The sequence below is a fragment of the Lepisma saccharinum genome, chromosome 25 (assembly GCF_977018435.1).
Source record: "Lepisma saccharinum chromosome 25, izLepSacc3.1, whole genome shotgun sequence".
Taxonomy (NCBI): Eukaryota; Metazoa; Arthropoda; class Insecta; order Zygentoma; family Lepismatidae; genus Lepisma; species Lepisma saccharinum.
This window is the reverse complement of record NC_139253.1, coordinates 43581509-43608646: the sequence shown is the minus strand read 5'-3', so window position 1 is coordinate 43608646 and position 27138 is coordinate 43581509. Positions and strand designations below refer to the sequence as shown.

The following is a 27138-nucleotide window of genomic DNA, read 5'->3' as shown; positions in this document are numbered from 1 at the left end:
GATAACTTCATGAAGAGGTGTCAAAAATGTGTGCACAATGAAGGCAACCAACACCCCTCCGTAACTGAGATAAACAAGTGCTGTAAACCTGTGATACCCTCCCAAAGTTACATATATGAAGTCAGTAACAATTTTTATGTGAAGATACATTGAAAAGGCACTGGATCATAAACAAGAGTTTATTAACAATATGTGTATTGTTCATTAACAATGAATATAAGGAATCATGTAAACTCTCACCGAAAATATTACAGTAATTATCACAGTGAAACAAAACATTTGTAGGATTTCGGGGAGGGCTTCAGCCCCCGGAGCCCACCCCCTGGCTACGTGCCTAGTTAAGAATGCCGCGTACGATTCAATTTTAATTTCAAATATTATTGCCACATTGATAATTAGCCTGTTTGAGGTTTTAGTCGCTAGATGTCTCTAGAAAGTGAGATTGTCAGTGAAACGAAACAAATTGCCAGTGAATTTGTGTTGATATTTTTTAAAGGTGCAATGATATCTCGTCCTGTGGGGTTATGTGAGGTTTTGAAGCAACTTTTCATTTTGAATATATTATCAAATTATTCGGAGTATCCTAATTATCCGGATTATCCAAAATGCACGAATATTCGAATTATCCATTATCCGGAGCGTTAACCGTTTTACGGACTATCCACATATTTTTAATTCGTCCATTTTCGTAAGATTTTATACAAATTCTTCATCAAATTTGTTCTGTCTGGATATCCGAATTATCCTGATTTTGGAAATCCAGATTATCCGTTGCACCCGAAACGGATACCGGATAATTTGAAATCCGGATATCGGTTATCCGAATTTTATTTAATGTTTTTTTTTTTGTTTTGTTTTTTCTTCTTTCTTAATGATTTTTAATGATTTATGTGTGTGTGTGTGTGTGTGGTGTTTATATTGTGTAGTAGTTGTGGTGTGTTTGTGTTTATATTGTGTTATAGTTGTGATGTGTTTGTGTGTGTCTTGTGTAGTAGTTGTGCTGTCTAATGTGTTTGTGTTCGTCTTGTGTAGTAATTGTGCTGTCTAATGTGTTTGTCTTGTGTAGCAGTTCCTCCATTCATATTGGGGGTTAGGCGTAGAGCTGACAACTCTGCACTGTTTTTCACATCAGACAGACACTTGAAAAAAAGTGGGAATATAATCAAAATGTCCATCAGCTATTCATTGATTTCAAAAAAGCATATGATTCGGTCAAAAGAAATAAATTATATAATATATTAGTAGAGTTTGGAATATCTAAGAAGCTTGTTAGTATGATAAAAATATGCACCAGTGAAACAGAAAGTAAAATTCGTGTGGGTATTAATATGTCTGACAAATTTACAATTCATGATGGGTTAAAACAAGGAGATGCATTATCTCCATTGCTTTTTAATTTTGCCTTAGAATATGCTGTAAGGAAGGTAAAAGAAACTAAAGAAGGACTAAAATTAAATGGTGTGACTCAGTTGTTAGCATATGCAGATGATGTAGACTTACTGGGGGATGATGTGAATACAATTAAGAATAATGCTAAAATATTTTTCAAAACTGCTAAAGAAATAGGTTTGGAAGTTAACAAAGAGAAAACTAAATATATGCTTACAGGCCGAAACGAAGTGTTAGGTAATAATCAAAATCTAATTATTGATAACAACTCGTTTGAACCAGTTTCCAAATTCAAATACTTAGGAGTAATATTAACAAATGAAAATTATATTAAAGAGGAAATAAAAAGTAGGCTTAATTCAGGAAATGCATATTACTTCTCTCTTCATAAACTTTTGTCTTCTCGTTTAATATCTAAGAAACTAAAAGTTAAAATATACAAAACAGTAATTTTGCCTGTAGTATTATATGGGTGTGAAACTTGGTCCCTTACATTGAAAGAGGAACATAAATTAAGAGTATTTGAAAATAAGATCCTTAGGAAAATCTTTGGACCTAAAGGGATGAGGAGACAGGTGAGTGGAGAAGGTTACATAATTTAGAACTACATAATTTGTATTCATGTCCAGATATTATTAGAATAATTAAATCAAGAAGACTTAGGTGGGCAGGCCATGTGGCACGAATGGGAGAGGAGAGAGGAGTTTACAGGATTCTTGTTGGGAAACCAGATGGTAAGAGACCTGTAGGAAGGCCCAGACGAAGATGGAGGGACAACGTTGAGATGGACCTAAGGGAAATCTGTATGGATGGAAAAGAGTATATAGATCTTGCTCAAGATAGGGACAGATGGAAGGCCTGTGTTGCTGCAGCCATGAACCTTCAGGTTTAAGAAGGCTAGAGAGTTAGTTAGTTAGTTAGTTAGTTTGTGTTTTGTAAATGGATTTTCTTCATAAAACATATATTATTATATTCATATTTCTTCTTTTACTTTATTTTATTATTTTTTCCTTGTACTTTTCAATTTGTTAACAATTTTTAACTTGATCAGTGTTACTCATGGTTAGCATTTTCTTCTCTGTGATTGTGATCAACGATTGATTTTCTTGATTTTCTCTGTTTGTAGCCCATCTCGGTCTGGAGGGTGGGGGGTTTAAAATGTTATCTTAATTTAGGCTGGGTGTGAACACCCAACGATTTTCTTCACACGACGCCACTGGTTTCTTGTAATTGGTTTTGTGTGTTTAAAGGTCTCAGCACGGGTTTGTTTACCTCCAGGCAGCTGGCTGGCATCATGGAACAAGGGTTGCTCACAGACTGGGCTGAGGTAAGAAAATTGTTTCGAGGAACAACTGTTGTATATTTAAAGTTCTGAGTGCTGCAATGATTGGCCATCTGCTTCTTGTAGAGAGTGAGAGTGCTTTGGCCTTTGGGATGACGAAATTGGTGTTTACAACTGCACCTCTGGAGCGAAGGAGGAGGATCAAGAGGTCATAGCAAGACCACCCTGCTGCTGGTCTTGTGGTGAAGTTCCAATTATTGCCGGAAATTTTTTGTCCCGTGGGAAGAATTTTGGTTCTCTACATCACGGCTGTTTCATCCCTCTGGGGCAGGGATATTACAAGACTGGAATGATAAGTTGGTCATAATGTCACTACGTTCAATCAACCCACTATATTATGACATTGAGTTTTGGACATCTTGTGAAGGAAATTTTTGGAGGCATTTCGAAAATGAAACTTACATAATGAAATTTTCATGCCAATGTGTCTTGTGAAGTGATGGAACTAACTACACATTTTATTATGAAATTAAGGCAGTTAATATATTGCTGTTCTCTGAAAAACTATACGTGATTGGTAAAAATGGATTTCATTTTTGGAATCAGCATGTTGAAATTATTCAGACAACAATCATCTGTAATACATCCAAACCCGTGCAGACCGGTGATTATTTCTGTTTAAAATGTCAAATGTAACTACATGGTGCTGAAAACATGTAAAATCTTTCACAATATGTACTTCTATTTTTTGATTTCAGTTAATTTTTATTACAGTAGTCAGAGTTGTTGGATATATAAGTTCTAAACATGTGTAGGAGCTCGATTAGGCCCCAGTTTTTTTCGTCTCAACTTCTCCCAGCCGCACTGAATATGCCTTTACCTGCCAGGAAACCTAAACAGGTTGCATTTCCATGCTGGACAAGCCACATCATCGCTTTCTCCCCTAAACATGGAGATCTGAAGAAAAATGACCTTTACACTTTGGAACTTTGCTCGCCTTGTGTTAACATGACGGCAGAGACCATCAGTTGAGAGTAGTGGTCTGCGAAAACCTTTCCCTTTCACCTCTTTTCCCAGCCACCACATGTTGGTCATGCAACCGACACCCGATTCTTGGTTGGAAGCACACCTCTACGTCTCAACTTCTCCCAGCCTCACTGCTTATGCAGCCAGCGCTGCTTTACTCTCTGTTAATTTCTCTGTGACTGAGACACCTCCTATTCTTCTCCACTTCTCCCAGCCACGCATTCATATCAGTCAACGCCTTCGCCTACCTTCTCCAAGCAGCACCAACTTCGGAGGTAGGGGCATTTCCTTCCATCGTCACCTGGTGACTCACAAGCTATGCCTGCTGCTGTCGCCCTGCAGCCGTTCTTACATTTCAGATGACAGTCACATCTTTCTTCACCTGTTTTGAAACCCTTAAATAAAATGCTTTGTAATGAAAGGGCCCTGGGCTTATTTCCCAGTGCAGGGACATATGAACAGTATTTTAAAATCAACTTTAAACTGTAGGTACAGTTTTGATTAGCCTATTTGAGCTTGAAGTGTTCTGCCTAAATATAATGCAGTTCCACATCTCGAAAACGGCTCTCTCATGGACATTTTACTTCTGAAATGAAAGGAATTAAATCATAATTTTTAAGCATGCCACCTTAAATGAAACCAGAAAGGTAATGTAATAGGTAAATAAGTTTTGCTTTCCATTGAACTTTTTTTTTTTTAATTTTATTTTATTTTTGCAAAATCATTTTATAATTATTCCTTTCTACAGGGAGACAAGAACACCAATTGAAAAAGCAGAGATCTCACAGAATATTCATTATCAGACAAGAGCTGTGATAGCAGTATTACAAAAATGCCATGTATCTGTGAAGAACTATATTCAAAAAGACTCTGACAACTCAGTTGCTGTTCTCAAAGATATTTTGAAGCACTCATTAGATTTTCTTGGAAACAAAGAAATTCCAATGGATACTAAAGGAAACTGTGGTATTATAGCTATTACACTGTGTGAATATTTAGAAGACAAAGGATGGAAAAATGTAAGTATAATATTATTTGCAGATATTGATGGAGTTAGTAATACCTCAGTTGCATGAGATACATATTTGGTGTGCTCAAGGATGTATACTTGAATTTATGGTCAAGAAAACTCTTGAAAAATACTTTTTCATTTCTCAAGAACAAAGCCAGCCCTTGTGAGCTCATAGTGCTGTGATGCCAGGGGTCCTGGGTTCGTATTCCGGCATCATATCATCACTCATCCTCATCTTTGCAATTAGCCAAAAGTGGCAGAAAGGCGAAGTAAAATAAAGCATATCAATCAAAATCCTCAAGAACATAGGATTGGAATTGTCACAATATTAAATTAGTTCTATAAGAAGTTTCATCAATTTACCAAGAGCTTTGCTTCATTATACTTGGTACAATCCATAAATTCAGGGACTGCATGCACCCATTAACCCTTAGACATCAAGGCTCATTTTCCAGGTATTTGCACTAACGCTGAGCATGTTTTCAGCAGAAAATTGAAAATTCTGCGTGCTTCTAAATTAAGTTTTATATTTCCGGGACTAAGAATGTTAGAGATACAAAATGATACCTCGTTTTGTTCAGTATACTTTGGGCTATAATCCTGATGGAAAAAAAAATCCGTAATCAGTTAGAAGAAGAAAAAAAGAGGGAAAGTAATTATTTTTTTGCACAAAATTTGAAATTCATTGAACCCCCACGCAGGCTACGCCAGGACGTGAATCTCCAAAAGGTACCCGCATAGTGCCTGGTATGTTTGCTTGCCATTGATGTGGAAAAATTTACCCACTTATTGCTAATACTTTTGGAGAAAAATAATTTTGAAAGCACTAACGCCGAGCATGTTTTCAGTGGGAAATTTGAAATTCTGTATCCTTCTAAATGAAATTTTATATTTCCGGAAATAAGAACGTTAGAGGTACAAATGATACCTCGTTCTGTTCAGTATACTTTGGGCTATAATCCTGATGGATAAAAAATAATTTTCCATAATCAGTTAGAAGAAAAAAAAAGGGAAAGTAACTATTTTTTTACACAAAATTTGAAATTCATCGAACCCCCATGCAGGGTACGCCAGTACGTGAATTTCCAAAAGGTACCTGCATAATGCCTGGTACGTTTGCCATTGATGTGGAAAAACTTACGCCATTATTGCTAATACTTTCGGAGATTTTTTTTTTCAAAGCACTAATCCACTGAATGAAAATTCACACTCAAATAATTTCAATTTGTCCAACTCGCTTTGTTAGTCTCTCATACCCCCTGCGGCAACTTACCTAAATAAACACGTGATGCAAGGGGCTAAAAATTGCATGATCGAGAGAAAAACAAGGCACATCATTCAACAATACTTTCTTTGTAATCCTATTGTGCAGTTTTGTGAAACAGCAAAGAGCAGTCAGCTGTTTTCCAACTCTTGGTTGGCGGCTGGAGGCTTTTGACTTTCTTGCCCTACTGCCTCCCCCTTCCCCCTCCCCTGCCCCCACCCATGCTTTTGGCACCAGGAATTTTTGAAAGTCTTACTTCTATTGCCAAAAGTGTGTTTTGAAACGCCATAATTGAGAAAGAAGCGATGTTTTTGAAATCAATGAAAATAAATTTAAAAAAAAAAATACAATTTTTTCGGACATTGCCCTCCCCTCCCACTCCCCAAATAGTAACAATGAAATTAAACTTTACTAATTGTTAATTACACACTCATGCAGAACTCAAAACATGTTAAAAAGTAACATACTATGAAACAAAGTGGCTTGTGACACTGGTGTCACACAGGGGCAATTCCTCCATGTAGGAAGTGAGGAACTTCCTACAGTTCATTTTTACTTATTTCCAGTTCTCTACTTTTTAGGAGTTTAACCTTTTGAGACCCAAGGTCTTTTTCACATGTAAGCTTCTCTGTCCCGAGCCGATTTTGAGCAAAATGCAGAGTTTCAATTAAATGAGTGTAGATCGGAGACTAATTGCCCTAGAGAGATGAGTGATATACCGTTGTACGCGGAATGAACCAGAGATTGACTATATGAAATTTATGCAAATTCGGCGTATATGTGGCGGGGGGGAGGGGGCAAACTCTCAAAATTCCAAAATTTTGGAAAAAAAAATTTGGTTCCCCACCCTCCCCCCAAGAAAAAAGTACATGACAGTGTCGACATGCACATGGAAATGATCGCTGACATGTAAGGAACACAAAAATATTTGCATTATTATCATATGACCAATGTAACTTGAGTTGTACCCCCAAAAGGAATGGTCACTGATTCAAGCTTCAAAATGCAGCGGTACCTTGAAATGACTATAGCTCAGAAACTAAATGCCCTAGAGATATGAAAGATATACCGTTGTACGCAGAATGAATCACAGATTTAGACGATATATAATTTTTGCACATTCAGCGTATATATGGAGGGGGAAAGGGAGGAAATCCCCTGAAAATACTTTTTTTTTTAAAAAATGGGGTTTCAACCCATCCGCCCCCCGAAAAAAAGGATATGAAAAGTTCAAAATGCACATAGAAATTATCGCTGGCATGTAAGAAACAGAAAAATATTTGCATCATTGTCGTATGACCAATGTAACTTGAGTTGTTCCCCCAAAAGGAATGGTCAGGACGCCACTGATTCAAGCTTCAAAATGCAGCGGTACCTTGAAATGACTATAGCTCAGAAACTAAATGCCCTAAAGATATGAAAGATATACCGTTGTACGCAGAATGAATCACAGATTGAGACGATATATAATTTATTCACATTCGGCGTATATATGGAGGGGGAAAGTGGGGAAATCCCCTAAAAATACTTTTTTTCTTAAAAAATGGGGCGTTTCGCCCCCCCCCCGAAAAAAAGGATATGAAAAGTTCAAAATGCACATAGAAATTATCGCTGGCATGTAAGAAATAGAAAAATATTTGCATCATTGTCGTATGACCAATGTAACTTGAGTTGTACCCCCAAAAGGATTGGCCACTGATTCAAGCTTCAAAATGCAGCGGTACCTTGAAATGACTATAGCTCAGAAACTAAATGCCCTAGAGATATGAAAGATATACCGTTGTACGCAGAATGAATCACAGATTGAGACGATATATAATTTATTCACATTCGGCGTATATATGGAGGGGGAAAGTGGGGAAATCCCCTGAAAATACTTTTTTGCTTAAAAAATGGGGCGTTTCGCCCCCCCGAAAAAAAGGATATGAAAAGTTCAAAATGCACATAGAAATTATCGCTGGCATGTAAGAAATAGAAAAATATTTGCATCATTGTCGTATGACCAATGTAACTTGAGTTGTACCCCCAAAAGGATTGGCCACTGATTCAAGCTTCAAAATGCAGCGGTATCTTGAAATGACTATAGCTCAGAAACTAAATGCCCTAGAGATATGAAAGATATACCGTTGTACGCAGAATGAATCACAGATTTAGACGATATATAATTTATGCACATTCGGCGTACATATGGAGGGGGAAAGGGGGGAAATCCCCTCAAAAATACTTTTCTTAAAAAAAATGGTGTTTCCCCCCGTCCTCCCAAAAAAAATGTCAAAATGCACAAAATGCAAAACTTATGCAAATTTGGTGTATATATGGAGGGGGAAGGGAGAAAACCCCCAAAAATTATTTTAAAAAATTGTCATTTCACCCAAAAAATGTCCTTGCACTTGGGCACAAAACGACACCTACGCACAACATTCACGGACGAAAAGCTAGAATGCAGTGAAAAATGAGCACCGATTCTTGCAGCTGCTTGAAATTCTATTTTTAGACAATGCAGGGTAACCCCTGTGGCAACTTGTGGACACGTGTGCTAAAAAAAAACAAAGGTTTCCTTCAGCGTGCTTCGAAATTCCATTCTCACAACGCAGATTCAACAACCAGTCTTCCTCCTCCCCGCACCCCCACCCCCTCACGGAAAACTTTCATTTTGACCTCTGATACTGATAAACAAGCTTCCTTCGAAAGCAGTTCACAGGCGGGAGTGAGAAAGCATTGCTTTAGAACAACAAAGCCGGTGTTCCTTTGTCGGCAAAAATTTGACCTTGAAAAGAGACGCAAAAGAGAAGTCCCTTTTCCTGCCTATCCCTGCCTTTCCCCCCCTTTCCCCCTCCATTTTCATGAAGACAAAAAAAAATGAAAAAAAAGATTTCTGTTAAATACATGTGTTAGGAACAATATAAAAAAAATAGAAATTCTAGCCAAAAATAGAAAAGTTATAACGTAAAAACTACGACCTTGACACAGCGTCTCGATCGAGATGCTTGGGACAGTGAGGGTTACATTCATTTGGGTATCTCGATTGAGACGCTTGGGACACAAAAGGTTAATGCATGTTATAAAATTATGAGCGCAATGAACGTACAATTGCCTAGGTTAGCTACTGTCAAGAGTTGACTGCTCTCGGTCACTCCATTAGCAGTCCAAAGACGATGGACATGGGCTTTTCTGTCGCTCGCTGAGGAACCTCGGCGGTCATCCTACAAGCAGATGGGTGGGGGGGGGGGGTGGAAGGGGAAGTGCAAGGGAGTGGGGAAAGGTTACGAAGATCGGCGAGGATCGAAGAACCAGCAAGGCTTTCTTCAATCAGAGATGCCAACCCCAACAAAATGTTACTAAACCCAGCACAATTTGATCTTTGTTGGCACTTAGCACCGTTTCTAGCAAAATCTGCAAACGCCAATCCGCGGGAGAGGAAAATCGAATTCAAAGGAATATGTTTTCAGGAAATAAAAATAAAATTATGTCCAAATCTTATTTCTACTTCACCAGCGGACATGTTTCAAATGAAAGGGTGTATGCCGATCCAGCGGAAAGCTTTTATACAACCATGTCACAATCCATCCTCTATCTTTTCTTCATCCTGCCTGATTTAGTTCGTCAGGAGATTTTATGGTAGGAAATCGGTAGAAAGTTGGGGGTAAACTTTTTTCTCAAACCTTTTTATGTTCGATGTCGTTTGTTGCACCATTTTAAACAATTTTGGGGGGGGGGGATTTATACTATTACATAACTGTAAAAATAAGTAACGCAAGTTAAAAGCTCTAGAAAAGCAGATGCAGAATTACAATTATCTGAAATAAATAAATAATTAATAATAAATCTTACCACAACTTAGTTGGCATAATTTCAAAGTTTAAGCAACACTTTTTATTATCGTCAATCCACACGACAGGAGGGGGAAGAAAATATAAATTATTGCAAAATCTGAAATATCGTCAATGTGATTTTCGTCGATTTTTATAGGTTCACATTTAAATATTTTGTAGTTCAAAGTGAAGAGCAAGGGCCCCTTGCCACACCTTGAGCATGGCCCTGCAGCTAACATTCTAAATGCAATGGGTAGTACAAGCAAGACGTATGAATGTAATTGAACCCATTTTTCAAACCTTCCTCGGTGTACCATAATTTCTTCCTACACCCCGAAAAAGCCACGAGTCACCACTGGTGTCACAAGCTGTCCTTAAGGGAAATACCTGCTGCGACACCCGTGTCACGGCCCATCCTTTAAGGGTTAAAGCATGAGAATGCAGGGAAAGTAACTGTGACTAAAATACATTTTTACCATCCATCCCCTCTGTAATAATAATGGATTCTCCCGTGGACAGTGAGGTACCGGGGAGCATAGACATGCTCTTCTATTGTTAGTTGTGGTGCTGCTGTGAAGTAAGAAACATGGATTTTCAAGAGCAGCGTCCGAACAGGAAATTTTGGCAGCATTTTGGAAAAATGTCATCGGAGACTACCACTGCTAAGGACAGTGAGTCTACAATGGCACGTTAAAAGTGTTTGAGTGGCATCTACATTTTTAAAGATTGCAGAGAATCTTTTGCCGATAATGAGTGCTCTGGTTGACCTGTGAGTGCAAAGAGAAAATCCTGCCTGTGGTTTTCGTTTTTTCTCAAGGAATTGTTCATTCGGAATACATTCCAGAGGTTAGAATAGTAAATAAGGATCTCTATGTGGAAGTTTTACGTAATTTCTGGAGTCTTATCTGCCGTAAGCAGTCTGAGATGAATCAAAATGTTCAATGATAATGCTCTCCTGCTCACCGGCCCATACTCGTTGTTGAGTTTGTGGCCACATATGGAATGTCTGTGCTGGAACATTTCACCTATTCACCAAACTTAGCCCCCTGGGACTTCTCCCTTTTCCCCCAACATCAAAACCCATCTAGAAGGACATCGTTTCACGTCAGAAACTGAGGTGAAAGCAGCATCAGAAGAGGCATTATGGGAGGTTCCCAGAGCATGGCTTCCAGTTCTGCTTCCAACAGCTTTACCAGTGCTATCAAAAGCATATCGTCGCCCAAGGGGATTTCTTTGAAGGTGATTGTGCATCGGTGTTTTGAAGTCATCACAGTAAGGAACTATGAGCAGAGACCTCAAACTTTTGGATTGTACAGTCACGGACGCTTCTGGATTGTAACAAACCCATTGACTTCAAATAGGATCATTACAACCCAGAAATGTCCATGACTGTACCATGTATTTACTGTTGAGTGGTCTTTCCAAAATTTTGCATGTTTTTCAGAATAATTAGGCTCGGCAAAAGTGTTGTGCATCATTTTTCTATACCCCATGAAAAACCAAAATGCTAGAAAAGTATCAGTGTTGGTAAATATATTACAATCAATACTGGTATCGGCTGACACAGATACATTGGCATCAGTATTGGCCCTCCTCTAATATAAAGGCAATTGCTTTGAAGAATATTAACATGTATTCTCAGTTTAAATTGCTTTCAGTTTTTCTGCAAATTACATGCTTCCGGAGCTCAACCTTTAATTTAATTTACCGTGACCAATTTCTTGCATTCCTTCCTTACTGCTGACACACCAGTGCATCATTTTTTTATTGTGTCATTTTATGTCATTAAATGGCTTAGATTGGAGTCATAAAGTTAAAATAACTGCACATGGTTAAAGAGGAAGTACCATTCTTTATTTTAATAGACCTGAAGAGCAATGAATACAGGTTCTATGACTATCATTTAGAAGTTATTTTTCCTCATGAAAATTTGGAACAATTACTGCCATTAATCTTAATTGTTTGTATTACTACTACTACCGTGCATTCATTTCGATCTTCAGCTGAGAGATCGGAAGATGCGTGGCGGGCGGCGCTGACGGATATGCCGACATTTGCGGCCTGTAATGCCAGCTTATTTTTATGGACATACATTTATATAAATATTGCAAAATGAGCACTAACTTGTGTTATAACACGCAAAAGTTCTTCTGTAATTCATCCAAGTTCTGCCCTTATATACACAAATAAATACGCTTTAGAAACGATGTTAAGAGCCACAGATAATAAAACATTTTAATCATAGTTTTGATCAGTAACGTCCTGCTTAAGTTTATATCCTTGTAAGAGTTTTGTGTCGATGGGGACCGTTTGGAGGTTTCGAATGTGCAACACTGTATCAAGATTACGCTGCAGACGAAATCGTTAAAAGTCAATGGTGTCCATGAGCTTCCTTGCAATCCGAAATCTCCGAGCTCGATTTTTCGTTCCTTCGCGACTAGATGAAGACAGAGCTGTGAATATAGTGGCGAGCAGATGTAAACAAAGAGCATGTTAATTTCGTACTGTGCACAAGAGTGTTATTCTTGGTTACTTGCCGTTACTTGTTTGTGTTATTGCAGTGTGTATGTGTGTTGTGTCAGTGAGACGATTGGAATGACAGCCGCAAGGTTCACGTTAGAACAAAGAATTTTTATGTATGACACTTACGTGAAAACAGACTCGTGTCAAGACGTGTGTAGGCAATTTGTACAGAAATTCTCAGGCATTTCACCTCCACATAGACATACGGTTAGACATCTTGTCCTTAAATTTCGAGAAACTGTATCGTTAAATTTTCAAACACCTAAGCAAAAACGACGGATTGATGAAATTGGTGCAGCGTTAGAATGTTCTCCAAACAAACCTCTACGCCGTGTTTCACAGGAGATGGGCGTGTCAAAATCATCAGCACATACAGCCACTAAGCTACTAAAATTAAAACCGTACTTTTATAACACAGGTTAGTGCATGTCTGCATATGTCCATAAAAATAAACAGGCATTACAGGCTGCAAATGTCGGCATCTCCGCCAGCGCCGCCCGCCACGCTTCTCCCGATCTCTCGGCTGAAGATCAAAATGAACGCACGGTATTACAAGTTTGTTTTTCAAACGTTGGTATTCATGTCAAAAGCTTGAATAAAATTTTTAATAATTTATTTTTATCCAAATGTGATTCAAGACCAAGGTAGGGGTAATTTGAGCAGAAGAAAATAGATTTATAAACAAAATAATGTGTAGGCATAATTAGAATAAAGTCCTGATGTTTAATAAACAAAACAAGATCATTTGGTTTTTTGCTAATGTAATTACCATGCTCTTAGAATAATTCTAAATGTAAGCAAGTGTTTCGTGCAAAAAGCCTGTGGTAATAAAGTGAAATTCCAGCTTGATTCATATCCATGTTACTGGTAGGGAAAAGGTTAATTATTAAATTATGTATAATGCTTTTCAAGTGGACAGATGTTTCACTGTGTTCATTTTTCTTCAGATTCTGTCCCAGAGCCTCTTTGATGCTGAAGAACTTGGTGGAAAAACATTACCTATTCAATGGCCTTATGAGCATCTGAAATCACCAGCAGCATCATTAAGCATCGCCACGGCAGTTCTGAGTACCCTGCCTTTTGAGGTGCTGTGTTCAACGGAGATTCGTGACAGCCAAACTGCCATCCTTTCAATATTGCATCACCTGGTGAAACTAGTCCAAAGGTAACAGTTTTAAGATATTCATCATGAAATGTCCTAAGGGCATGTATTAGAGTTATGCATAAGGTTTCTCATTTCTTTCAGTTCTGTCAGAATGTGCTTGAATATTGCAAAAAGCCTGTTTTGTAATCCATAGTATTTTTCCTTATCCCACCATCGTTAGGAAATTGGGGAGCTACGAATGAGTAGGGTAGCCCGGTCTAGGAAACCTAAAACAACGACGGGGTTCATCATGCTGACCACGCATTACCCCGTAACTGGTTGGATGATAGATATCCCACCTTGGCAGGTGGGAGTGAGACTGGCATGGCCCTCATGGACTATTGCACCACTGTTTATTATTAAAGGCTTTTAAAAAATAACATAAATACATGTGCTTTATTAGCATTGGTATTGATTTTCGGTCAAAGTGGTTTCAACTCAGTCCTAGAAGGTATTATCCAGAATTTTCAGGACTGGTGCTGCCATCTGGACATCAGTTTTAATAGTGTGATGCAACAGTGCTTGATAGTACCAATATGTCTTTGGAGTTGGTGTACAAAATATCATGCAGGTGGTTGAACCGCCTGACCATTTATGTCCTTTTACTTGGAGTTGTGCATGTGGTGATTTCACAATGGGCCCAAGAAAGAAATAGCAAGTGTGCATCAAATTTTGTGCAAGTATCATGAAAAATGCGACAGAGAGACTGGCAATGATTATACAAGTGTTCAGGGAATAAAACATGATTTGAAGATGGGTATTTGAATGGCTTGCTTCGTTCAAGGCCAGTCCAACATCCATTGACTACAACGATCACACAGTCAAGCCCAACGTTGTTGCCAAAGTTCAATAACTCTTTGTGATTATTGATGTGAACCATTCATCACCTTGCTGATGAAGTGGGAATTGCTTATGACCAGGGAACGGATATATATGTACAAAAATGTGTTAGATATGTAAATATATATTTAGTTATTTTAATCAAAATATGGAATTAAATATTGACATACAATTGTGAAAAATGGCAATTTCCATTAAGCAAGCAGCTCACTTAACTAAATAAAATCATTAAGCTTACATGATATTAATTGTAATAAAAAATTCAAATACAAAATGCACTTAATTTATTGTTGCCTACATAAACTTTATCTTAACGCGATGGATCAAGGAGACGAGTTTGTCACCCTTACGTCTGAGACATCTGGTGGTGAAACTTCCGAATTACTAGCAGCCACCAACGATAGTTTCGCGAGCGGGCCCAACGCAAGAGTGTGACTTATTCCACGATGGAATATAGTTCCCCGTTTCATTTGCATTTTCCACCGTCGCTGCAGTTCTTCCTCTACAATTTACCCATCCTTAGTGCAGCACACGAAACGTAGATGTGCTTTGGCAGTATGTTATGCGTTGGACTAGACAAGATGCGAAAGGTTGTTTTATATTTCAATTTAATTTAGCGAAAAAAGATGAAAGGTATAGTTGATGTTCCCAAACTACTATAAGGAAGTGTTATAGTGTTATGTGTGTACAATGTTGCCATTTGATTCCTTTCCTAAAATGTAAGTTACTCACTCTGTATTTTACTTACAAACAGCAAAAAATAGTATATGCAAAAATAAAACATTCACCCACAAAATACGAAACACGCGCCGACCCTCGTTCAAGCTCCCCTCCCCATCCTTCCGGGACTGTAAATTCCTTCCCCGCAGAATATTCAACCAACATCCTTCGACTGCTTTTGTTTTGATTTCTGTCTGTCTCCGAGGCTAGGTTGACCAGCGACTCAGGTTGGGTTGGAATTTTCTATGAGATTGTTTTGGTGATGGTTATTCCGTGTTGTTACCAATAAATTCCAAAATCTGCATTTCAGGCCTCCTCGATAGAGTAGTGGATAACGCTGTCGCCTTGTGATCAAGGGGACCGGGTTCGATCCCAGGTGAGAACACATTATACAGTGGCTCGGAAACTCCACTGTACGTCAGTTCCGATTTGCCTATCTGAGCAACTAGTGAACCAAAACCTTTGTCGCTTTTCACAGCGAGGTTAAATGTTGAGCCGATGAAGCAGGGAATAGAACAAATGCACTAAAATATCCAAACCATGGCCATAATTCGAACCTAGAGCCTTTTAGAACAGAAGTCAGTTTTGCACCACCCAGGTGGCAGCTTTGGAATAATACACTCCTTGGTGAAAATGTCATCTGAGGTTCAATACCTGCCGAGTGGCTTTTCTTTGGATAACACCTGCTCAGGGCAAAACGAGTCCAATTGTCTTTATAGTGTCGTGCCGACCTTCGTGGTCGAATGGTTAGCACAGCGCGCTACGACACCAGGATTCCCGGGTTCGAAATCCAGGCTTGGGTATGGATGTTTTTTGTGAGTGTCCTTTTATCAATTTCATAATATCATGTCACTCAATCTCATCTTCGCGATTAGCCGAAAGTGGCAGAAAAACGAAAAATAAGCCAAATAAATAAATCAATCAAACTAATTGTCGCTGTTATTTGGCTTTCTTGGCGAAGCCTTCTCCTTTCCAATCCTCACGATGCTTGGCCAACACTGACATTTGCGACTCCCATTGGGTATAGAAGGCCAGACAGTTCATACCAAAAGCAACATTTGACTGGGACTACATATGAATTAATCATTAATATCGCTATTAAAAATCGTAATAGAAATTATGTTTCAATCTGAAGAAAGTAGACATAAAAATATATTAAAGGCACAAATAAATACAACGTCAAGGCAAAATCAAATTATCTCACCAGGAAATAGTATTATTTTTACGAACATTATAAATTACAGTATTTCAAGAACCAAGAACAGTAAAATAATACTAGTAATACCGTGCGTCCATTTCGATCTGCAGCCGAGAGATCGGGAGAAGCGTGGCGGGCGGCACTGACGGAGATGCCGACATTTGCGGCATGAAATGCCCACTTATTTTTATGGACATATGCAGACATTTATATAAATATTGCAAAACGAGCACTAACCTGTGTTATAAGAGTATGGTTTTAATTTTAGTAGCTTAGTGACTGTATGTGCCGATGATTTTGACACGCCCACCTCTTGTGAAACACGGCGTAGAGGTTTGTTTGGAGAACGTTCTAACGCTGCACCAATATAATCGAGTTTTGCTTCGGTTAGAATCCGTCGTTTTTGCTTAGGTGTTTTAAAATTTAACGATACAGTTTCTCGTAATTTAAGGACAAGATGTCTAACCGTATCTCTGTGTGGAGTTGAAACGCATGGGAATTTCTGTACAAATTACCTACACACGTCTCGACACGAGTTTGTTTTCACGTAGATACGTGTCATACATAAAAAAATCTTTGTTCTAACGTGAATCTTGCGGCTGGCATTCCAATCGTCTCACTGACACGTCACACATACACACTACAATAACACAAACAAGTAACTGCAAGTAACCAAGAATAACACTCTTGCGCACAGTACGAAATTAACACGCTCTTGGTTTACATTGCTCGCCACTATATTTACAACTCTGTCTTCATCTAGTCGCGAAGGAACAAAAAACTCGAGCTCGGAGATTTCGGATTGCAAGGAAGCTCACGAACACTATTGACTTTTAACGGTTTCTTCTACAGTGTAATCTTGATACAGTGTTGCACATTCAAAACCTCCAAACGATCCCCATCGGCACAAAACTCTTTCAAGGATATAAACTTAAGCAGGACGTTACTGGTCAAAACTATGATTAAAATGTTTTATTATCTGTGGCTCTTAACATAGTTTCTAAAGCGTATTTTTTTGTGTATATAAGAGCAGAACTTGGATGAATTACAGAAGAACTTTTGCGTGTTATAACACAGGTTAGTGATCGTTTTGCAATATTTATATAAATGTCTGCATATGTCTATAAAAATAAGCGGGCATTACAGGCCGCAAATGTCGGCATCTCCGTCAGCGCCGCCCGCCACGCTTCTCCCGATCTCTCGGCTGCAGATCGAAATGAACGCACGGTATTTGCGTATGCAACAATGGGAAACACTGTTGACGACCACCGTGGCTGAGTGCTCTGAGCATCACGCTAACAAGCCAGAGACCCCAGGTTTGAACCATGATCAGGCATGAATGTGTCATGATTCGGGAAAGGATTTTAAGGTGCAAATTATGGTCGGGAAAGGAAAAAAAAATGTTTCTGAAAATGTTTTCAAGAAGGTGCTGATAAAATGACTTTATTCCATACTGTCTTCATCATCATCATTCTTACTGGTGTAAGTAACGTCCCGTGTAACTTGGCTTTTCTTTTGAAGGGTGGTGCTACACCCAGAGAAATAAATGCATCATATCGATTGATGCACCAGAATGCATCGATTGATGCACTAAAGTGTGTTTTGTAGCTTCTTCAAAGAATCAGATTCACATTTCATGCATTTTGGTGCATTTTTGTATGTCGTGAAAGAAACACCAAAGTGCACCATTTGATTCAAGTGAGGTTTTTTTTTCAGTCGAGATGTACTTTAATGCATCAGTTGATGTTCCTTGATGCACCTTCCTGCATCTTCTTGGATGATGCACTTAAACGTTTCGTCTGAGCTACATGAAGCATCAAAATGCATCAGCTGATGCATTAAAGTGCATCTTGACTGAAAGAAATCCTCACTTGAATCAAATGATGCACTTTGGTGTTTCTTTCACGATATGCAAAAATGCACCACAATGCATCAAATGTGAATCTGATTCCTTGAAGAAGCTACAAAACACACTTTAGTGCATCAATCGATGCATTCTGGTACATCAATCTATATGACGCATTTAGTTCTCTGAGTGTAGGTAGGAGTGGAAAATTTTGTTGCTTTCGTCTTTGGGATATGCTTATTCCTGCTGCAACTGCAACAGCTGAGTTTCTAGGGTAGGGAAGAGGTTTTTGCTCCTGTTTACTTGGCTGGAGCTTGAAGTTTTGAGGTGTTGTCCTCGAAAGGGTTTAATTTGCCTCCTTAGAGCCTGAGCGTACCGCCAGTTCGTTGGGGGTGGGGGTTGTCTCCCTCGGCTGGTATGAAGGAAGTGAAGGATTTGGTTCTTCCAAAGAAAGTACAAGGAAATTTCAAGAAAGGTATATGAATTTACATATTCCTAATTTATTTTGATTTTGCAATTCGGCGTATTTTGATGGGGGATTAATTAGCGCCCGCCTTCTGTATATAATGCGCGCGGACCGCATAGAGAACGGTGGTTCTGCCGAATAGGTTACGTTGAAGTTTGTGTTTTCTCTCGCGGGTTTTGCTACATTATCTTAAGAACTATTGGGTCTGCAATGATTATATTGTACTATTTTATAGCTCTCGTTCCGCTCTACAAAATGAGACTATAGGATTTTATATAGCTGCTCAAAAAGAGTGAATTTTTTTTCTGTCCAATATTTTTTAACAAAACATGAAAAAAGAGTAGGAAAAATGTGCTGAAACAAAAAAGAGGGGGTAAAAAATGGGTAAAAAAGGTAATATAACGAAAAGATGCAACAAAGTGTGTTCACTTTACTTAATACATATCTCAAACGATTGTTATGAAAGCAGCTATATTTTTGCAAAGGTGCTGCCTGCACCTTAAAATCCGTTCCCGAGCCATAATACTTGTCCCATCAGGAATTTAATATATTTGCCTTGGCCTGACCGTCACGTTTACTTGGGTGTCCGGTGACTTTTGGCTACATAGTGTACATAACATGGGATTAATTCCTAAAGAAAGGAAATTGAGTATGATGATAGTTCCAAACTCTGATTTAGCATAATTTCGTTCTTGGTATTCGCTGTTTCATTTCCGTCGTCTTCTACCTCTGCTTCTTATCTTATTTCTCTTCTTTTCCTCTTCCTTTCAATCTCTGGATGACTGTCTTCATGACACAAGACATAGTCCACTAAACATCACGTAAACAACTGCCCACTACCAAAGACAAAAATGGCGGCGGCAGAACGATGATCCAGCATCGTTTTCTTTCTTTGCAGAACTTCATCTCCTTCTTCACAATCTTGTACCAGAGATTCATCTCTTCCATTCTGTTTTCGTTTGGTCGTCTCAACATTTAGCGCCCTAATGAAAATCTCTTTTGTATGTATGTATTTTAGTGTTCTCTTCTACTTATTACTACCAGTAATATTTATAATAAATAATATGCAACAATCTACTCCCCATTAAAAAAATACATTTCCTTCCAAATATATGCATTTCCTTTTTATATTTGAATCCAGAAATTGAAGTCACTATAAGCCCCTGCCCCCCCCCCCCCCAAAGAAAAAATCAGAAAACTGTTCGGATTGAATGGAAATATTGCCGGCCAAACCTTCTTCACTTTAATTCGTTTTGTTTCTCGAGGGCCTCTTCGATTCCGTAGTGGTAAAGAAAGACCCCCCGAGTTCGATACCCCCAACGGCATATAGTTGTTCGGGTCTCACTTTAAATTATAGGTCCAGCGCCGATTTGCCTACCAGTGCATAAAGCGGACTTAGACTTCTAACTTAGTTTTCCGCAGTGTAATATTTCCAGAATTGAGAAAAAATGTCAACGAAACAGTCAAGTGTACGCCCAGTTACGTTGTTTAGAAACAGGCAGGGAGAAGAATTAATGCAAAATAGTTAAATTTCTGCGAAATTCTTAAAATGTGCCGAAAACTAAAACATTTTATGGGGCACGTTTAATTTTAAAATTATATTTGTTAAATAGTTTATAAAAACTCTCTTAATAATAATATAGCTACATGGTGTATTAACGAAAACTAAAACTAAAGTGGACATTAGTGCCAAAGTCGTAAAATTCATGATTATCCTTTTCAAGATATATTTGTAGCAATAGAACCTTAGGCATATAATATTCAACACCCTTCATATGATAACACATAACAAAGATTTTTCTTTATTTGCTTATAATTACAGACGGATTTGAATCTCAAATTGAATGCTTCTTCATCTATCTACCTCAGAAATAACAATATCACTCCAACGGAATCCGTGCAATTATATGTTCATAAGCCACTTTCACTCGACAAGCAGAAATTCCTGCGGCAGAAACATGACAACCTTCTCCAGCACCCTGTCTTGACCTTATAGAACTCCATCTCCTTCTCAAGGATTCTAAAATCCAACTTCAGCTCTTCAATCAGATTCTTTTTCGTTTCCTTAATTGACAGGCAATGACTTTTCATGAACCGCACAGCATGTTCGTGGTCGAGTCGCTTGGGTTGTTCAAAATAATATTTGAGTCTGTTTTCGGAAGCCATCTGTTCGTCCGAAAGCTTTCGTTTAAGGCTTGCTTCCAAATCCTGGATCTTTTTGTCAAATCTAGATAGCGCACTTGTAGAAAACAGCTTTTTCTGCAGTGAGGACTTCTGGGAGTCCACGAACTGACTAATTTCTTCCTCCGCACGCTTCCATTCACTGTTATAAACTATGGATATGGGACTACCTTCGCTCTTTTCAGCTTCTTTGTCGCCGTTTGCCTTTCTCTTCTTCTGGTTTTCGGTATGGACAACTATCATTTGCCCTCTTTTCCCTGCGAAAGTTAAAATCTCAGGTGCCGGGGGGGTTCGCTCCTCTCGTGGTGGACTTCCCACGGAGCCCCGCCGACACTGAATGCAATAGTAACATGGCATAAGCGGCTTCTCCTTTTTCTTCCCAACCATCTCGTAGAAACTTCTCTCTTCCAGAATCCTCCTGAACTCTCGTTCTATATGGTTCATTAGATTCCTCCTGAACAGTTTTACAGTCTTGCATTGGAACGTAGCGAATTTCAATGTGTAATGTGCTCTGTTGTTTTTTTTGGAGAGCAGGAAGTATTGCAGCTCTTCCTCCTGTTTCGATTGCAGCTCCTCGCACCTCCATACTAATGCTGCTTCCAAGCTGGCAACCTCCTTCTGGAAGACGGTTAACGCGCTTTTCTTCAAAAATTTCCCTTTCAAGCTCTTCATTGAAGAGGATTTTTTTGCTTGAACAGCGCAGTTAACCATCACCATCGTGTCCTCCCACTCAGCACTAACGTAAGTCCTGATAAACTTTTCGCCCCGTCGAGAGCGCGAATCTTCATCTGCAAGCTGCGAGGGCGTTGTTTCCTCTACTTGAACCTTAATTCCATCAAAGCGATCCATTTTAGTAGTTCCGTGTTGCGTTGCATCGTCTCCCGAATCTTGAGTGTCTGTGGGCGAGATCGCATCAACTGCCAGAGCGCCTTCACGATTCGTGGTCGATTCCTCACGATCTTCTGCCATTTGACGTGTCCTGGCCTCATAAATCCTCTCATGATGTCGTTTATCCTTTCCAGCAACCTGCACGCCGTGCGAAGAAATTCTACTGTAGTCGTCGCCTCTTGTGTAGACGTTCCTAACAGTGCTTCCTTCCTTCGATGTGCTGGCTTCTCCAGGTGGTTTCACATCGGCAGACAGAGCGTCTTCATAATTCGTGGTCGATTCCTCACGATCTTCTGCCATTTGACGTGTCGTGGCCTCAAAATTCCTCTCATGATGTTTTTCCTTTCCAGCGACCTGCACGCCGTGGGAAGAAATTCTACTGTAGTCGTCGCCTCTTCTGTAGACGTTCCTAACAGTGCTTCCTTCCTTCGATGTGCTGGCTTCTCCAGGTGGTTTCACATCGGCAGACAGAGCGTCTCCATGATTCGTGCGTGGACCTGCGCGGTCTTCCGTCAGCTGATGCGTCACGGCCTCGGACATGTTTTCAAGTTCTCTTGCATTGTAAGGAAACTGTACGCCGTGGGACAAGAGTTCGCAGTAAATGTCACCGCTTTCGTGTACGTAGCTAGAAGAATACTCAGATGTCGGTTCCCTCTCGTCATGATCCGTGGGTCTTCTGCCACGGTCTTCTGCCAGCTGACAAGTCACGGCCTCGGCAATCTTGTCAAGTTCTTCCTTCTGAGGAATACTCGTTGCTTCCTGTATCGTTCTCCTTGCTTTCCCTTCAAAATATCTGTCGCAGCAAGCACAGGGTGCTGCACAATCTATAATATAGTTCATTTCCAGGGGTTTTATCGGCAAATCACGGTTTAGTTTAAAATCTCTCTGCGGCAAGTGGCTGCTTGACCCTTTGACGCTCTCTTCTTTTCCAGTGCACTCATTCTGGTCGTCGGTGGCCTTTCTGAGCGACTGCGAAGTGCTCAGTGCCCTAGCAGCGATGCCATATCTACGCTCGTCATTTACAATGTATGCACCTGGCGATTCATTATCTTTCACCCTCCATGCAGGAGAAAGAGTGACGACCAGGGCTTCTCCTTGAGGCAAATTTATCTCTTGGCCACGAATTGGGTGCAAGTGTGAGTTGGGGTCCCAATGCCTATCTTCTACATTAACTAGTAGAATATCATTTTCTTTTAAATCAATGTTCGTTCTCTTCGTAATGTTTTCATTGGTCTCACTCAAAAAGAAGTTTGGATCCTTGTTGAGTACAATTCTATCTGTTTTCATCGTCTCTGTAATCTTCACGTGCTCGTCTTGTGTGAGAACAGCAGCTTCATTTTTGGTCTCCACATTGCTTCTTCTCACTGAACTTTCAACAATCATGTGGAAACCATTAACCAGCACATCAAAAGCATTAACTCGAAGCGTTTCGTCAGTCATCTTAACAATTTCTCTCCTGTTGATAGAATACAATACTCGAGGTTGGCCGTCCGTCTGAATGAAATAACCGCATCTTAAAACTGAATAAGATCGATAAGACACGAGGCGATAGATGAAAGAAGAGCTGTAAAAATAATCCTTGAAAGTCCATAGTGTAAAGAACTGGTTTGTTTGTATCCGATATGCACGATGCGAGTAACGCTCGTCCAAATTGACAAATTTTGCTAAGTACCTTTCTGCTTCGTGTAGATTTCTATATGATTCGCAAAGTCCCGAAAGCAGTTTTCTCCGAATTGGGGCATGATATGCACTTGTAGTTTCTCGACTGAGAATTTGCAGCTTAGTCCTGGCAGACTTTAAATCACCAAAGATCTGCGATACAAGATCCATAGCGCGCTCTATTAAGTTTTGCACCTTTTTTTCTTCGCAACGTTTAACGCACTTCTATGTCCAAATACTTGTATTCGCAGGTCTAATTACCGGGCAACGTGTTCCCCTTTATATTCAGAGCCAACAATGCGCTTGATCGTTTATGTACTGTTGCTAATCCCATTTTAACTTTTGCTCTGATAGTAATTATTACTTTGCTTCCCTTATTTTTACAACTCACTCGTGTTGCTTTCCCTGAATGTATAAACCTCGCTCTCCCGTTCACTCGATCTGATTGAACCCTTTCGCTGCTCCGTTAGGGAATGAGGAAACGACAAGCGCTACAGGAAGCGAAGAGGCGAAATACTTTTGTAGCCCCACCGCAGTTAAAGAGTGTGGAGGGATTGTAAATGCTCGTCTAGTTCTCGAAATATATACTACAGGGTGTCTCACGAACGGTGCAACTGGGAATTAAGAGTGGCGTTACTTGTAACCGAAACCTGTACATACATAAGTCATACAACAAATGTTAGCCCTGTGCAAGTAGATATTTTTAAACATAGAAACAACAAACGGGGTGCAGTGTTGTTCATGCAGTGTTGCCAAATGTAAGTGAAAGTGTAAATTTATTTTTCCACAAAGCATGGAAAATTGCATGTCAAACATTCGTACGGAAATTTGGACGTCAATTTCCACCTTGGGTAGGTGGACTATTTCGCCATCTATAGTTCAGAGAAGAAAACCGATCGTTTTCGCGTATAGCCAATCCTGAAATGCCTCGTAAAGGCGTACCGGTCCAAATGGGTGTTTTAAAAAAAATATGAGGTACAGTGGCAACACTGTTGATGTTTGAAAGCAACAAAAGGTATGTTTAGTGATGGTCTATGACATGGAAATACTGGAAACAGGAAAAAAAGAAAGTGAAAATTATGGTGAAAATAGTGTTACTTACCTACTCCTGGTAACCATGCGAAATAGTCCACCTACCCAAGGTGGAAATTGACGTCCAAATTTCCGTACAAATGTTTGACATGCAATTTTCCATGCTTTGTGGAAAAATAAATTTACACTTTCACTTACATTTGGCAACACTGCATGAACAACACTGCACCCCGTTTGTTGTTTCTATGTTTAAAAATATCTACTTGGACAGGGCTAACATTTGGTGTATGACTCATGTATGTACAGGTTTCGGTTACAAGTAACGCCACTCTTAATTCCCAGTTGCGCCGTTCGTGGGACACCCTGTATAAATTTGTGTGTGAATATGATGGTTGATGTTGTTTACTCTTCGCTTTTCTGCCACTTTTTTGGCTAATCATGAAGAAGAGTGATTAACTCAATGTACAGACACTCAGAAATAACATCCATGCTCAGGTCGGGATTCGAAGCCGGCCTCCTGGGATCGTAGTGTGCTGTGATAAGCACTCTACCACGGGAGCCTGGTAATTGCATATGTATTTACATATACGTATTTAGGTATGTATGAGTGTATAAATAATTGTTTTGTGCATATCAACGAACTGCCGTTTTCACTGTGGTTTGTCTTTTGTGGTGGGTATATGTTAAACCAACGTCGTCGCCCTGTAAAGCATATAGTGGTTCTGATCCCACTTTAAACTCTAGACACATTCACGGTTAGCCTTTGTGCATGAAATAAACGTAACAAAAAGCAACTTTAACAAGCAAGTGTGTATCTGAAACAAGAGCTAAATAAGCAAATATAATATTTCATTATTCACCTTCGCGAGAAATACGAGTAAAAAACGACACCAATAATTAGTAATTTTTTTTTTTGTAATTTAGCGTGCCGTACTCTGTGGCGCAGCGATCAGCAAAGCGCGCTACGACACCAGAGTCCAAATCCCAGCCTGGGCGTGTTCTTTGGCAGTCTCCATTCAACAATTTTATCATATCGTCATGTAACTTCATCTTAGCGATTAGCCAATAGTTGCAAAAAGCGACGCTAAATAACCAAAATCGAATGGAACCCAGAGACGAGAGTCTACCACACAACACGCTCGCCACTGATTAGGCGTACCCTCTGCCCCCCCCCCCCCCCCTCCCAGGGCAACGCGTTGAAGAGGACAAACATATTCGTATTCGTATATGCTGCCTCAACAGGTAGTCCACGTTCAGGCATGTATCTAGAATTTTTTTCGGAGGGGGATCTGAACCAACCGTCTCAATAATAATAATAATAGCAACAATAATGTAAATCTTTAAATTAATATAACTAAGTTGTAATTAAATTAAATACTAATTAAATATTTAAATTTAATAATATTGCATTTTTATTATTACATGAATATGTAAAAAGATATAATATCATATATTTATTATCTAACTTGCGTGTACTGAAGATCTCCAAAATTTGTATAAAAGCAAGAAAATTAATGTCAAGTGCGTTCATTTCGATCTGCAGCCGAGAGATCGGGAGAAGCGTGGCGGGCGGCGCTGACGGAGATGCCGACATTTGCGGCCTGTAATGCCCGCTTATTTTTATAGACATATGCAGACATTTATATAAATATTGCAAAACGATCACTAACCTGTGTTATAACACGCAAAAGTTCTTCTGTAATTCATCCAAGTTCTGCTCTTATATGCACAAATAAATACGCTTTAGAAACGATATTAAGAGCCACAGATAATAAAACATTTTAATCATAGTTTTGACCAGTAACGTCCTGCTTAAGTTGATATCCTTGAAAGAGTTTTGTGCCGATGGGGATCGTTTGGAGGTTTTGAATGTGCAACACTGTATCAAGATTACGCTGTAGAAGAAACCGTTAAAAGTCAATAGTGTTCGTGAGCTTCCTTGCAATCCGAAATCTCCGAGCTCGAGTTTTTTGTTCCTTCGCGACTAGATGAAGACAGAGTTGTAAATACAGGGTGCTCGGAAATTCCCCTTACAAACTTCTAGGGCAAGTAGAGGGGACTGAGTAGACAATATTTGGAATAGGAACCCATGTCCGGAAACATACAGTTTCCGTGCTCAACCATGGCAATGTGTCGGATGTGCCTGTGTTGGTATGCAACCGGGTAGGCAGTACATGACGTCACAAGATCACCTGATGACCTAAAGTGTAATCATTTATTACAACCATGTCAAATGAGTTGTTACGTAAGGTACAGAAGTGAATGACTTGTGACTCAGTCCATAATACAAACAAATTTATTTGGTAACAATGCCAAGGGAACAAAAAAGAAACGTACTACTGTATTCAATGATCAACACCTGTGTCAACAGTGGAACGCAACAATTTGTAGATGTCACGTGCCATCAGCTGATCTTCTGACGTCATGTACTGCCTACCCGGTTGCATACCAACACAGGCACATCCGATACATTGTCATGGTTGTAGAACGGAAACTGTACGTTTCCGGACATGGGTTCCTATTCCAAATATTGTCTACTCAGTCCCCTCTACTTGCCCTAGAAGTTTGTAAGGGGAATTTCCGAGCACCCTGTATAGTGGCGAGCAATGTAAACCAAGAGCGTGTTAATTTCGTACTGTGCGCAAGAGTGTTATTCTTGGTTACTTGCAGTTACTTGTTTGTGTTATTGTAGTGTGTATGTGTGACGTGTCAGTGAGACGATTGGAATGCCAGCTGCAAGATTCACGTTAGAACAAAGATTTTTTTATGTATGACACGTACCTACGTGAAAACAAACTCGTGTCGAGACGTGTGTAGGTAATTTGTACAGAAATTCCCATGCGTTTCAACTAAACA

At 39.4% G+C, this 27138-nt stretch overlaps 1 protein-coding gene across 2 annotated transcripts in view; it reads left to right on the top strand.

Annotated features, from left to right (window-relative positions):
• Positions 1-27138, top strand: part of THADA (Thyroid adenoma-associated protein homolog) — a 212528-nt gene that overhangs the window by 90730 nt on the left and 94660 nt on the right. For both annotated transcript variants that reach the window (XM_083111408.1, XM_083111407.1), the window contains exons 5-6: positions 4446-4716; positions 13256-13473. In XM_083111408.1, the coding sequence (XP_082967534.1) occupies positions 4446-4716; positions 13256-13473 (489 nt within the window). The remainder of the gene's footprint in view (positions 1-4445; positions 4717-13255; positions 13474-27138) is intronic.